The 15,997-nt window shown below is 39.0% G+C and overlaps 1 protein-coding gene across 1 annotated transcript in view; it reads right to left on the minus strand.

The window, feature by feature from the left end:
• The window catches only part of LOC127373548 (testican-2-like), a 39,061-nt gene extending 28,233 nt beyond the window's left edge, over nucleotides 1-10,828 (minus strand). Inside the window, exon 1 of the mRNA XM_051418134.1 lies at nucleotides 10,557-10,828. Coding sequence (XP_051274094.1) covers nucleotides 10,557-10,733 — 177 coding nt within the window. The 5' untranslated portion in view covers nucleotides 10,734-10,828. The remainder of the gene's footprint in view (nucleotides 1-10,556) is intronic.
• Between the last annotated feature and the right edge of the window lie 5,169 nt (nucleotides 10,829-15,997).

Here is a 15,997-nt window from a genome sequence, read left to right on the forward strand (position 1 = left end):
TTGTGTATATGTTACCTAGTGGCTACTCTAAGACATTTTTGTATCTAATTTAATATCTTGACTTTCTATTATTCTTATCACTATTATATTTATCAGTAGTGGTAGATGTCACAAAACTGCACACATAATTAACAGAACTATTCTGTCATCAAGATAAATACATTATTTCTTTACATCATGTTTTCAGTGTTTTGCTGTCACTGTTAGCTTGGTTTATCTGTTATCTATTGTTTATTAAACTGTTAAACCACTTTTATAATATGATAATATGATAAGTAAAGTCATGGGAGATGAGCGTGTATGCCGCCCTGTCTTTAATAATGAGTCTGAATTATGTTTCAGTTGATATTTTTCACAACAAAAAAAGCCATTTTAATGGTTATTTCTATAAATTTACTTACAACAACTTCCACAGCTGCTTCCATCTCATCCACGCTTGTTGGTTTTTCTGTTGCTATTTTACGTGGCTGTAGCTAGAAATGTTGTGTTTACACCTTTCTGAGTAACATAGCTATAAACTACAGTGCTCAGCTGTTTTAGGAAATATACTTGTGACTTGTGTTTGTGTTATATCTTCAGTAGAAACCAATGGGTCCGGGGCTGAGTACCACAAACAAGATAGGAAAGTATTGAGAGGCCTACACATTGCTCGGTTTGGTCTTTTCCTGGCATTTGTTGAAGAAAAAAATATTGCCAGTCTTTACCTTTCAGTGGATTGATCTGCAGTAGCCAAAACCCTGTGTAAAGACCTTTGTTGTACTGAGCAGCTGTGTAACCAGTTGTAGTGCTCTGTCAGCATGTGTGTTCAGCAAACCTCCAAAAATTATGATTACAATATAATTTCACCACCATCTATCTGTGCCTGTCATTATTATTGTATTTGCTCTTTCCAAAATTTTAACAGCTGCTTAAATTAATTAGACTCCAATGACAAGTCTATTGAAGCTACTGAGCTCTTTTACAACTGTCAGACACATGAGTTCAGAAATCAGCAGCATGGTTAAGAGAAGATAATGATGATAACCATCAGTTGAAATGCTGCAGGGATCTGCATGAGACAGCTCACAGGGGGTAGCTAAGTTAAATATGCTAGCTGGCTGATTACATTTAATCCCCCCCCCGTCTGCCATGGCAATGAGAACAAATTGGGTTGTTGTGGCTGCTGATAATGCTAATCTCCCGCTGTGGCAGCGGGATATTACAGTAAAACAGTGAGCCACATTGAGATGTCATGTTATGGCTTTAGGAAGGACTATATCACACCTAAATGAGATTCTGTCGGGTTCTTTCAACTGAGAAAAAAGCTATTAGCGCTTAACTCTGCGCCCTATCCCTTCTATACGATTTGCTTGATTAAGGTCATTTCAATATGACTTTGTAGTGTGTATCCATTACCCTGCCAACTCGACAAATTAACAGTCTCTGTCTCTCTCCCACACACACAAACACATATATCCACCACAAGCCACACATACTAAATACAGCTTGTACACAGACAGGATCACAGTCCCTTCCAAGCATGTCCTTGACACCTCCCTCTTGCTGTGACAGTTAATACAGAGAGGAGGCTCAGCGCTCCTGCTCCTCCATATGCAGCTCTGGGACAGTCGAGCCAAAGATGAACAAGCACCTGCCTCGTTCAACGTTAAAATCAAACATACAGAAGATGGTAAAAGAGGCTGATTCTCCGCAGGCAAGAGCATGTCCTCAAAGTTCTTGTAGTTGCCTGGCCTAATTGTACAGTACTTGCCCTGCTGTTTCAACAGTGAGTGATTTGTGGCCTAAAGCAAAGAATCAATCAATGCCAGGTTGAACCTGTGCACCTTGCATTATTACACCTTTTGTAGCTGAACATAAGTGATATTTGCTCAGACCATGTGTTTAGTGCAGCTCTGTCCTAGACAGCTCATAACAATGATGGGGGCCCCAAACATGCATCTATCAAAAACACCTGAGGCAGAGCTGAATATATTCAGGACAGCATTTTTCTGCAGCCTAAATATATTTCCACCCGGCTAAAATATGCACAGCTACGTTTGCAGGTTTTCTTTTTTTTCAGGTTTAATAATTTTCACTCAAATAACAGGTCCCACGACTACACCCATACTGGAGAGCGATTTCAGCAGGTGAAGCCTATTCCACAGTGTTTGCCCATTGAAGGGTAAACTGAGGTTTCTGGCTTGTGTCTGTGAGCGATAACAATAAAGGTCATTGCAGATAAACAGATAGGGATGTCATTGTTGTCGAGTGGCAGATGAATTTCCAGGTGACAATAAATACAGGTGGATTTCTTATCACCAGGTTCCTTATGTTGGTAAGGATATATATCATATTTTATCTTACCAACCTGTCAAATACATTTCTAAGAGAAGAGCCTCAGCTTGTTGTAGTGAATCTCGCCAGGAATGTGAAGAAGAGTCAATTATCTCTTCTCAAACCTAAAATCATTTGAATCACATCAAATATATTTCACATACAAGCAGCTTTAAATTGTGAGTGTAATATACACTCTGGCTTATTAAACATGCCAAGTGGGTTCAGTTATCTCTCTACAGGCTTAACACAAATTACCCGAAAGATGAGAGTTTTTTTTACCACTCATCAAATACTGTATTTCACAAACATAAACAGTATGTGTTTTATTAATGTTCATTCAACTTTGTAATCATCTTTTTGAGCCAGACTTTTATTCTAATTAAATTCTTCTCTTTAATCTCTTTCATTTTTGCTGCATTATATATTCCTCTTTTTGCTTTTTAGCCAGGCTAGCAGCATGGCTCCATGGTAATGTCAGTCAGTCGGTTGGTCCACCATTTTTGTCCAGACTGAAATTCTCAATAACATTTGGATGGACTGACATACATTGACATGTACAGACATTCATAGCACCCAGAGGATGGAGCTGCAACCCGTTCTCATTCCCAGGTTGTCAAATACAAACGCATTTCTCCTGCCCCACAGCGTCTCATACACATACACGAGGTACCCTTTAGCAGCTCTGTGAGATGCCACAAAACCTTTCTGCCAGAAAGTCTTTCTAGCACTGTGAAATGGTCGCAGCTTGGTTAGGTTCAGACAACAAAACTAGTTGTCTGTATAAGACGCAGAGAGGCTCGATAAAGCATGGGTATTTGACCAGCTGGGAACAGAGCTTAATCTAAATTTCCGTTTTTAAACTGATGCAAAAACGTTTGAATCGTAAAATCGAGATTTAAACTACAGATGTTACAATGCGGGGACATGCAGCTTTATATACCTTTACATCTAGCGACATCATCAGGTCAAATTTTTTGGTTCTTTGGTTTATGAAAAACTGTTTCTACTTTGTGTTTGGTGCAGGATTAGGAAGTGTTAGTGCAAAACATGCTTATAGTGATACGTTGTAAACATTAAACCTACCCAGCGTGTTAATATTGTCACTGTGAGCATGTTAGCAGGCAGACTGTCTTAAGTACAACCTCACAGAGCTGCCAGCATGGCTGTAGACTCCTGTTTTTCATTTATTTTACTTTTATGCAATTATATGCAACTGTTAATCTCTACTGTTTTTGTTTTTTGTCTTCATGGCCCCCAGAAGCTAGTTTGGTTGTTAAAAAGCTCAATCATTGATTGGGTGTTGGGTGTGCCACCATGCCAGCCTTGAATGAAGACAGACACATAAGCAGAGTGGCAGCATTTATCGCTCTGCCTGCAGCAAGACATAGACGAGCTTCACCAGTACAGAGACAAGTCTCTCTCTCAGGCAGATGCCACTATAAATAATGCATGAACAATAGAGCCAGAAGAAGAACCTTGGAACAGCTAATTATTCAGCCCGACATTTCAGCAACTCACAGAGAAGTTAACGGCTAGAAAAGATGGAATTCAGGCCGTCAATGTTAGTGGTGTGTGTGTTAATACACTGATGAAGTAGGCGCAGCCAGGATCCATTATGAAAAACATTCATCTACATATACTGTCCTCTCACAACAAGTAGCTTCTTCGTACTGTATTCTGTGTATTTGGACAAGCTGTGGGACATGGCTTTGTTTATGAAAATCCCTTCCTGCTATTGAAGTCAGCCGTTGAGCTTCCTTTGCTTTTTTTTTTTTTTTGCAAAGCATAAATTGCTTTCCCGCGAGCAGAGCTTTTCCACAGGAGCAAAAACACAAAACAGCCTCTCCACTCAATTAGGAGTCACCCACGCTTGTGTTTGGAAGCCAACAGGATCTCCTTTCTTCTCTGTTTCCACTGTGAATCGTATCTGAGCAGTCCAAACACTCGCAGAAAATCCCCCCAACATTCACCTCCAGTAAAAGACATGCATGGTAATGACAAGAGGAAAGCGTCTCTTTCCACCACTGCCATTTTGATCTCATTAGTGTGCAACGAGAAGATTTCCACAAATAGTTGATTTGATAGTGTGATCTTCAGATTCACACAGCAGAGGACATACAGATAACTATTAGCTCATTTAACTGTTATGGTTTCTCCCTTCTTAATTTTCTACCCCCGCACTGCCATTCACTTTTAATTGGAAATAGGCCTCATTATCATATTTTCTACAATTGCATACTGTCCGCTTGCTCTAATTTTTCTAATTTTTCATATCCATAATTACACTGGCTGTTAGTGCTGGAGCATAAATCCTCTGGGAGGCTAATAAATGGCTGAGTTTGATGACAGGAGCAGAAAAACCCACAGCTGGCAGCGTGTCTTTGAGCTAAGTAAAGGAGCTCAGTGTCACTTGGATGCAACAGCATCATGTTCAGCAGAAAAAACAGAGTGAACCCCAGTCTTGCATTTATCTAAGAGCTCTCACAGAGGAGCTGAGTTGATGTAGGATCAGTGACCAGGCCATCGCCATCATCTGACAGCAACAAGGATAAATGACTCTGATCCATAGTTGGATGAAGCATCAGGTTTCTTATTAGGGCTCAGTTGGTTCATGCAAGCTGCTTGCTGTCCTTCTCTAAAGTGCTCACATGTCACTGTGGCTGAAGTGTGCTGAAATGACTGGTCGATTAGTCAATCAACAGAAAATGATTTGCTGCTTTTTGGTGTTATATCATTGTAAATCATTTTAAGTCTTTGTATTTTGGACTCTTTTTGGACAAAACACGCAATTTAAAGACGTCACCTTAGACCTTTTTCACCATGTGTTTTAAATTATATATAACTGATACAAAACTAAGAGTCTACTGCCATGCTAGCGGCTCTATGAGGCTATAATTGCACAACGGTGCTTTGAGCTAAATGCCAACATCAGTATGCTACCATGTTCACAATTGAAAATGTTTCTTGGTACAAACATGCGTGTCCACAGATAAATCGTAATACTTGCAAATACTTAATGACATTCCCATCAGCCTCGGCTGTACTTTGTGCTTTAGGCTAAATAGCGTATGATTCGCATGATAACACGCTACAGTAAGCTGGGGAACATGGTAAACATTATACCTGCTAAATATGTAAGCATTATCATTGTGAGCTTGTTAGCAAACTGACATTAGCATCATTCTCAAAGCACTGCTGTGCAGCCTCATAGCTCCTAGCATGGCTGAAGAGTTGTTTATCTATTTATTTTACATTTTATAATTGAAACAATCAATATATAATACTCATTAGTTGCAGCCCAGAAGCTTATACATGAGTGTTTAAACCATTACAGTTATTTTCTCTTTCTCCCTCTTTCATTCATATTCCTTCATGAATATTGAGGATGTAGATTTAGGCACACTGAGAGGCTTGGGTAAAATTTGAGGAACCACTCATTGTAATCTAATTATTGCATTTATCACTGTCCTAAATTAAATTAATTCGCAAGCACCAATAAGGCTAATGATCACTCCTATTTTTGCTTTACTCAGTGCTAATCTTAAGAACCAAACGACCAGAGGAGCCATTTACCTGAGAAAGATGTAGCAATTTTCCCTCATTAAAAATGTAGCTGGCAGTAGAGCAGGTGCAAACCTTAAACAGCCCTCTGTGGTTGGCTGAAAGGCTGCACAGCTACTTAATGAGTTCCCTCTTTGCACTGCTCAGAGAGATGGGAGAATCTGGCTGCGAATGAACAGCACAGTATTGTTCACATGAGCGGTGGCCTGAGCTCCCACTGAGCAGATCCACCCAAACACACCAGAATGCAAAGTGGAACTTGTGTTGGGACAAACAAAAAAAAAATACATCAGTTAGTCAGAGAAGTTATTTTAACCGATGAGCTGATTCTGGAAGATGCCATCAGCAAATAACAGCCTAATTTGAGGATATATTTGCAACCTGTTGGCCTGCTTTGTGTGGGTGAATTCTGTGCAAACGTGAATGTGAGGGAATCTATATCGGACGATTTAATGTCTTGACATTTGCAGTGTGTCATGATTACAGCGTCAACGCTGATGCCAGTCATAATGGAGCTTGTTTAACATGCTGTAACCTGCTGTGGATTATCCCAACACCTCCTGCCTCTGCAGCTGTTGGGTCTTATTGTTCTTTCTTTCAACGTGTCCTTATTATGTCTGCATGCTGGATAATCATACGTACACTGGTCCAATTTAAACACCAGTCAGATCAATCAAACTGCCATCGCTATTTTCTAGAGCCCACATAGTGATTTTTTTTTTACCCATTTTTATTTAGATGCAGTATGAATATTCCTGTTTGTTGTTTTCGCACCAGCTGCTTGCCAAGACAGCTAGTAAACAAATACAACTCTGTTATATTTCAATCGCTGTACCTCACTGCCCAGTACAGCAGAAAATAGTCCTATAAGAGCAGAACCAAGCCAGCTCGGCTCTCTACAGTCAACCAATCATGTGCTGTGGTTCAACATTGCCTTGATGAGATTTACATGAAGAGGCGGGTATAAGCAAGGGCACAAACCACAAACCACAAACCTTTCCCATGCTAGTCCTTTAAAAACAATTTTTAGTGACAATAAATTACACCAGTGGTTTTCAAACTGGGGTCCAGGGACCAACAGGGGGTCCATTGGTGGGCTGCAGGGGGTCCCCAGCAAAAGGAGGAATAGAATATTTCAGTTTTTATCCCATTTTTTGGAAGTTGGAACAAGGAAAGAAATAGGGTTGGCTGTTTTTAGTGATTGCCTATGAAGACTTTATAATCCTTAAACATAAAAATAATAATAATAAAAAAAAGATTCAGAGGGGATTCCTTAAGAAAAAATATCTCAAACTGGGGGTCTGTGGTCTTATGTGCATCATTTTTAATCAGCAATGGGAAAATATAACTATCTTTGCTTTTTAAGAAATGTGATTTGATAATTTGTTGTGCCACTGTACTTCTGTCTCATTTGTACATCACTCTAAAAAGCCTCAACATGTTGCTGTAATTAATTCAATTTAATTATTTACTGTACTGAATCTTTAGTCTGAACACCAATGAATACCCTTTGAGGTCTTAACACACACTCACACACACTGTAGGCCCAGATTTAAAAAGTATCCACCCCCACCCCAACTGTGACTTTTTCATCTTTTATGATTTAGCAAATTTTAATCACAGCAGATTAATTAAACTTTAATGAAACTGATCAACAGATTTGTTTTCACTTTGACATTTAAGAGTCTTTCTCTAATGATGAGCTGCAACAAAGCCTAATTAATCCACTGGGATTCAAGGTTGTAAAACAATAAAACAAGAAAATGTCAGAGGGGTGAATACCTTTCACACTCTCTTTCACACTCTAGTGGTGAAATGATTTGTTGATTAATCGGTTTGGCAATCAATGAATCAATTTTTTACATTTGCTTTAATCAATTATGAAGCAAAACATAAAAGATTAGCCGGTTCTAGCTTCCCAAAAGAGATGATCTGCTGCTTTTCTCAGTTGTATGTAGTTGTAAATTACATATAATTTGGTTTTGGACTGAAAAACTAGCAATTTGAAGATGTCACCTTGAGCTCTTAGAAATGTGACAGGCATTTTTCACAATTTTCTAATGTTTTCATAGACTAATTAAAGCACTACTAGACATCGTATATCCTTGTAATCCTGTTTTATGTGAGCTAAGTTTAGTGGCAGGCCCCTCCAATCGTCACCACCTTTCACCAAACAATTAACAGTCCAATGTCACCACGCTGAAACATGCAATACCTATTTTAGGAGGTGAAGATTTCTGACAACATTTTGCAAATTCAGAATCCGGATGCAACTCAATTCAAATGAATTGAACTTCTAGAAATCTTCTTAGGACAGTGTGGGTGTACATGCCCCAAATATACCACCAAAAGCCCCACAGAAAGGCCCAATCCCTCCCTGTTCAGCCCCTCTGTCAGTCAACCACTCTTAGAAATGTGACAGTCAACCGATAAGATCAAACAATCGTCAGGTTGTCAAGGTAGAGGCTTGGATCTGAGCCATTGCTAACTGACTACTCTTCCTCAGAGATCCCTCACATTCTGATTCATGCCATGTGTTCTGTCTTTTTGGTACCAGGGAGGTTTCACGACTGTACCAATGACCCACACCCAACACATAACCTTGTGACCCCTGACCATGCTCACACGTATATCCCCTGTTGTCTAGTGTATCAAAATGTAGTTCAACAGCACCACAAGTACCAGCATCCAAAATGAGAAAGTTCAATGAACACTTTTTAAAACAATTTTAATATTCTAACCCTCATGAAGGTAGAATTTATTGCAGGGCTGTTGTAACTCAAGGTAAAAACTATTTCTATGTCAGATATCATCTAAAATTCAGTGTTTTCACAATCAATTACATTAATTCAAGGAGCAGGAAACCCACTCAGTGCCATTTTGTGCCATTCCCTGGTCTCATATCACGTTACATAAAAATAATTCCAATAAGTTGCAGACAGTGAGGTATACAGTGGGACCAGGGATAAAAGGGGAGCACTGGTATCAGATCAGTACTCGGTATCGGCACATATGCTGAGTTGAGGTATTGAAATTGGGCGTGTAAAAGTTGGATTCAACTCAACTTTAACTTAATTGTCACAGAAGGGAAATTTGTCTTGCAGCCAGCTGAAACACAGAACCCAAAAAATATGTAAAGCATCCACACAAGATCAACATTAACAGATGGCACAAGTGACAAAAGACTTTCTCACCATGTATTGGTTCATATACTTACTGTATATGCGAGACTGTTTACACACTGAGGTAGCTAATCCTGTAATATCTCTGTTTGTATGAGGCCATTGTGGGAAATGGTGAACATTCATGAGCAGGACTGCTTTATGGAAATACTGGATTTACAGGATTTTGCATAATGTTGATTTATTAGGTATTTAATTTGGTGGATTAACCAAAAAACAGACACTCCAGTCTGGTTATTGTATCCACTTATGGTGTCTCAATTGAATTTCCTGTCACAATATACATCATATTGCTATCAAGACATACCGTGATAGAAGTTTTGACCAATATCCCATGACCTGGACTGTTGGGCGGCTGATTGGTTGAACATCATAAAATTAAAATTTCATTGTTTCCTGTAGCTTTTTTCAATTTAACTATATATGATTCCAACAATTTATGCTTAAAGATTACAATTAGGCCTTGCAATCAGGATTATTTTAATTTTCATTAAATCTGCTGATTATATTCTCGATTAATCGGTTAGTCTGTTAATCTATGAAATATCAAAATATGCAAAATGCCCAAAAACATTCAGCTTACTATCATATATATGATTTAAAAAAGTGCTCATGAATGATAACAATGGAGAAGCCTAAACTAGAAAAAAAACTGTTTCTGATGATCGACGAATAACTGTTTCAGCTCTAATTTGCAATATGTAAGTTTGTAGGACATCCTGTTTGTAATTTGATCAATTCATTTATTGTCCATCTCCAGTGAAGAGATCTGGTTGAACAGAACAAACAGAGCTGCCCTTTTACAGCACAGAATTAAGTCAACAGATCCACGAGGGAAAAAAGAAATGTTTGTTCCCTGAGAATACTTCTTATTTGTGATTTTGGGGAATACACAGCTGATGTCTTGCTGTGTGGCTGAGTCTGAAAAGCTCTGGAAGCCTCTTAAATGTGAGCCCTACATTGTATGTGCAGTATGGCAGATCAATTGGTATTGATCAGTGAATACAGACACTGTTAGGGAATATCACAGTTATCCCAAAAGAAGCTTTCGAGAGTTGGGCTAATGACATAGATTTCCTTCCAGTTGTATTTCATTCACTTATAAGAAGGTCCATAGATAAAAGTGTCAGTTCAACCTAATATAAAATAGTAGCCTGTTAATACATGTCAGCCAATTCAAGGGCTGACAATGAATGAAATAAGGCACCTTTCCAAAAAAAAAGGAAAGAAAATATGAATGTAGTCTATCAATCATTTCAATCTTTGAACATCTTATACCGTGTAATATTTCCATCTTTTTGAACTATTTCTTCAGTAGAAACTGCTCATATTGCGCGTATCTGCACTTCAGAGCGACAGTTAACTGTGCGCAACATCACCTGAGAAAACAACCCCGCGTCCTCTCCACACACAGCATCTCAAGCGCCATAAGATAAGAATACGACAAACACACGCTCGTATAATTACAGTACACACTACACTAAACACACCACTCACGTCTCTGAAGCGATTCCAGTGTTTGATCTTACGGCTGTACTGGGAGATGGTTGACAGCCATTGCTCATCTTCCATGAAATTCCCGGCTTTTCCTGCCTCTTTCCCACTTTTCACCTCCACCTGGAGCGAGAAGCCCACCAGCAGGCACAGGCAAGCGACAATTCGCAAAACGACCATGTTGCTCAGGCAGTTTGGTCTAGGATGTATCTCCTCCTGCTGCTGCTGCTGCTGTCCTACTGCCAATGATCCACATACAAGACTGGTGCTGCTGCTGCTTCAACAGACTGAGAGAGAGAGAGAGAGAGAGAGGAGGAGGAGGAGGAGGAGGGGGAGAGGGGAGGGAGAAAGGGAGTTAAAGGAGAGATCAGGTCCTGCACTAATCATTTATTTTTGCTTACTTGGTTTCATTTTTTTCGATTTCTTTTTGTCTGTTTGTAAGCAGCCCACACACACACACACACACACACACACACACTTGGAAATCCTGATAGTCACACTGCATACACACTATCACAAATGCATCATAGCAGTGGAACAGATGTTTATTGTTGTACTGATGATCAATCACACTATATTTATCATATTAAAATGTGTTTGGAAAAAGGCCAATGTCTGTCTAATATTTGTGCCAATAAGGCTGATTGACTTGAGCTCTTTTACAGAAGAGCCAACCAGTAAAATTGAGTCACTCGTTTAAACAATAAAGTTGGAAATAGTGTGAAAAATGCTGGGAAATTGCTGCAAATGCAGTAACATCATAAAACAGTGGTACCCAAACTAGGCTCCACACATTGCTGAGGGTCACTGAGGAGACAATAAGGTTAAATATATCTTAAAATGTGCAACATTTCATTTTTAATTTGTTCATCACAGAGAGAGAATGTGTTAGAGTGACTGAGATCAGTAAGGTGTTTTACTGTGAAATGTGTGACTCTCTCTTAGATATACACCCAGAACAAACCTTCATCGTGGTTCTGTGCTCTAAACTTTAGCAATTTGCTTTTTTATGTAAATTATTTGGGGAAACCGTGTTAATCTGAACCCAACATTTCCCTAAATTTCCTTTAAAGTAGTTTGAAAGACTGTTCCAGTACCTCAGAAGCAACATCAGTTATGTGGGGTAAATTAATCAAATCAAGTTTTATTTAATCTTATTTGAGGTTTCAAAGCATTTTAAAGAAAGAAAGAACCATGATTTTTCCAGAAGCAATTAAATAATTGCAGGACTGCAGCTGACACAAGACACCCCCTTGACTATTTTCATTATAAATTAATCTGCTGATTATATTCTTGATTAATAAAAGCCGAAGATGATGTTTTCAAATGTCTTCACAATAGGACAAAGAAAGGCACAAATTCTCACAACTGAGAAGTTATTACTGGGAAATGTTTGGTATTTGTTAATCTGTTTGACTGTGGACAGATTATAAGGGAGCCCCGAGGCAAAAGTAAGCTCCTGGCACTGTTCCTCCCACTATCTGCACAATGTGGGAATTATTATATTACGCAAATTAATTTAGTAATAAGCTAAATATCAGCACAATGATGATAAACAACAAAAGGTCTTAAAACTGGAGTTTGACACAGGAACATTCTTCAAGACAGGACCTCAAGATAACTGAAGGGAATAAAGCAGGACCTAACTTAAAGGACACTTTTGGAAATATGCCTTTCAGCTTTCTGGCAGAGTTAGATGAGAAAATCAATATCACTTTCATGTCAGTAAAATAAATATGAAGCAACAACTGACAGCGGCTGGCTGGTTGCCATATTCTGATGAGTTGTTTAGGCAATCCAGAGGTGGCTCTTTCTTTTCAGGGAACATCTCTGGATATCCAACATTGTTTGCTACATAAATCTCTGTATAAATATTCAAATCAACTCGACATTGTATTTTTTTTATTGTTTATACATTAAAGTACATTAAAGAGGCGATCAATTATAATCAAAGTAACCATTTCCTCCTTCACTGCTCTCTGAAACTGCATCAGAAAACTCTACATGTAATGCATGTCTTGTACATTCACACATTTCCCTGTAATTCAGCGTAACATAAGATAAGAAAAGATATTCCTTGTTTGATCCCCTGTGGGAGAAAGGTTTGACACAGCAGCATAGGGGAAAATGTAATTCAAAAGTACAATAAAGAATAATAAAACTAAAATATTATAAAGATATTATAGAAAATATAAAGACTATAATGAAAAAATATACATTATATGCAGCATAGAAATGTAAGCATATTTAAAATCAATAATCAATCAATGACTAAAACAATCTAGAGCAATGATTGCAATTTAAGGATGGAACTGTGTGACTGAAGAGATTAAATACGGGATATATTTGCTGCTGTGATGCCACGTTTTTCTTCAAGACTCCGTGACCTACAAGGTTTTGCTGTACCTGCACATCATTTTAAGTCTGCCCACGTTATTCCTGCTGCTCCCTTAACTCTCCATGCCCTCTCTCACTCACTCCCTCCGCTCTCTATTTCATCCCTATGAAGATAAACATAATCCAGCGCTCTGCTCAGATTCATTTGAGTTTAAGGTTACCAATATTGGCCGAGGCTGAGAAGCCGGTGGGGCAGGATAGCATTCCTGGGATGCTGCTTAGCTGGCCAAACTAACACTGACACTGGCATCAAAATAGTTGATGTGGCAGGTGCAGGCTTTCCTGAGTGTGCAGAGCTCCAGCATTGGGACGCAAGGGCAGCAGGAGAAATGTCCCGCAGCGTCAGCCAGCTGTGCACGTCAACAGTACGAGGTGCCGGACATGATGTGTTAATCAAGAGGTCGTCATCAGTCGTGTCATGATGAAGATGAATTGATTGATGGTCACACAGCTGAACTGGGTCGCTCAGAAGCATTTAAAGACCGTGTGCTGCTTTGCACCATTAGTTTTTGACTACTGTTGTTTGGAAATGTGTCTCTGGAAAGCGGCTCCTAAGGGAATCCTACATGTGCAACAACAGCAACAGTAAATTGAAAACATGCTGATGAAAGTGGTTTATCTCTTAACAGGGTGAGTTTTAGGGGTGAGAAGATCTTTATTTTTTAATTGTAGAGAGCTCTCCTACTCTATCAATATCTGAAGCAGCAGCACAGAGACCATGAAGGACTAGTAATCACAGCAAACCATCTTTATACTTACAACACATGTGGTACAGGCAAAAATGATTTTCTAGAATGTTTGTGCTTCACTGATCAGATTGAATTCGCAGTCAGAGATCAATACCAGATTAATAGCTTCAGCTGGGATCTCACCCCTCCATCTCTTTAAATAGATTCACTTTTCAAAATACTGTGAGTGACCATTTGTGCCTTTCAGTCTTGATGACAGTGGTGAACAACCCCAGATGTTCTTGTTAGCATTCATACAGGTCTCATGCTCCTCCGAGGCTTTGACGGCCCATCTGTGGCTGAGAGTCATGTATTGCTGTCGAATGCAAAAATTCTCATTTTGTATTTGCTAAAATGGCGAGGGGCTCAAATGTTCCCACTGAGACTGGTGGTAAAGAAATATTCATCTTAGACGGACAGAAAATGCAAATACAAAGTTTTATATCAGCTTCAATCGAAGGGTATTAATGGGATTTGGCTGCAAGTGCCAAGTTATTTCCCTACTAGGACTCTCAAAAAGAAACTCTATGTGGACAGTTACAGGTGTGTAAGAGGTAAGTACAACTTGAATAAATCTTTCTACTGGGCTGTTCATTGTGCATTTCCGTCTGAAGCTCGACAGATTACTCAATCATTGATCCAGAACTTCCTTTCTTGTGGTTATTCTTATCCTTTTTGAAAATGTTTAGTGTTTATAAAAAAAAATGCAATCTTTAATTACCTGGATGGCAATGTGTGTTTTCTCGCATATTTTTTGACTGGATAATTTATCCATTATCTCTACGGACGTGTTGTGATGCTTGTCCATAAAAGGTTGTGTAAACCGGAACACCGTAAGTAAGTTACACCAGCAGTAAGTGAGGCAGTTTTATATTTTTACCCTACTAGGATCCTGTCAGAGCTGTTTTTTTTTTTATCTTAAGTACTTGATTAGGAGATTTCCCAAGATGGTTTGATAGTTGAAGAAAGAAAACTGAGCAGGTTTGGTTGTCAGTGTTATTTGCAACAGAACTCAGCTTAAACTTGGGCTATTTTTGATGGGCTGAAAATAGCCTGAACTGCCATTTTGTTTTTGTTTCTCCCTAAATGTCCTCAAAAGTATGTTAGTGAGGTATCCAATGTAATTTTCAGATAAAGCAGTTCCTGAAATAATGGACAGTGGTGGGGCAAGGGCAAAAATAAAATAATAAAAAGGACTCCAGCGTGCAGACAGGGTTAGGATTAGCACCCTAGTCAGGGCGTTTTATGTGTTTTGTCGACTGGAGCCAATTTTTTTCCCGCACAGTGGAAAAGTCATGACCCGCCATGCTCTGCCTATGGGCTAAATGCCTTCACTGGTTTGGTTGGTTAGGTTTAGACATGAGGAGTGAGATTAGCTAGGGTTAGGGTAAGAATGTCAGGGAAAGCCAATCAAAGGCAGAGTGGGGCACTTTATCATGTTTCATCTACCATAGGAGCATCCAAGAGGGCACTTTGTTTCATACATCGGCGCACCAAGGGGGGCTATTTTAGAGTTAGTAGCTATAATTATAACAAATTGTTACAGTTATAGCTATAGTTCATGAATGTAGCTTGGTAGCTTGTTAGCTATGTAGGAAGATGAAGAACTTCCTCATTCTTAGTCAGTCATCAGTGGGTACGAGAGCAGACGTTCCATATCACAGCGCTGGATCGAAAAGCCTATCTTACTAAATCTTAATCACTAATCCTAATTCATAAAACTAATCCCTGCTTTTACAGTCCTTACTAGAATTTGCCCTAAAGTGACCTTTAATGCACAAGTTTACTTTTTGTTTTTTTTTAATTTCCTTATCATATTATTACAGTCTCTTAATGACTGCTTGAGGAATAATGTTCAAGTAGTTTGAACGACATTTACATCCACAAAAAACAAAACCGTGATGTGCAGCCTGTTATATATTTTAAACACAGCTCCACACAACTTGTTTAACATCCTCTTCTGTATATCAGAGCATAACGCTGCGGAAGAGCGCCTTTAATTGTAAAGAGATTAACTGATGTCATCAGTTCCCCCTGTTCCTCTCTAGGCAGATGTTGATAAAAACTTATCTATCCTGTTCACCAACCATACTCGGTTCACACAAAAGGAGTTGAGGAGAGGAAAGCTTCATTTGAATAACATCAGACAAGACTGCGAGCAGTGGAATCTGAAAGGTTGCTTATCTGTAAATATTTGCTGTCTTCAAATGTAAACACAGCACCTCCATTTTCTGTCTTACAAATAGCTCATAAGGGCCCAACACGAGCTTTGCTGCTTATCGTGCCTGTACATATTCTCACATGATGTTACAACTCCAT

Source organism: Dicentrarchus labrax, unplaced genomic scaffold, assembly GCF_905237075.1.
Source record: "Dicentrarchus labrax unplaced genomic scaffold, dlabrax2021, whole genome shotgun sequence".
NCBI classification, from domain to species: domain Eukaryota; kingdom Metazoa; phylum Chordata; class Actinopteri; family Moronidae; genus Dicentrarchus; species Dicentrarchus labrax.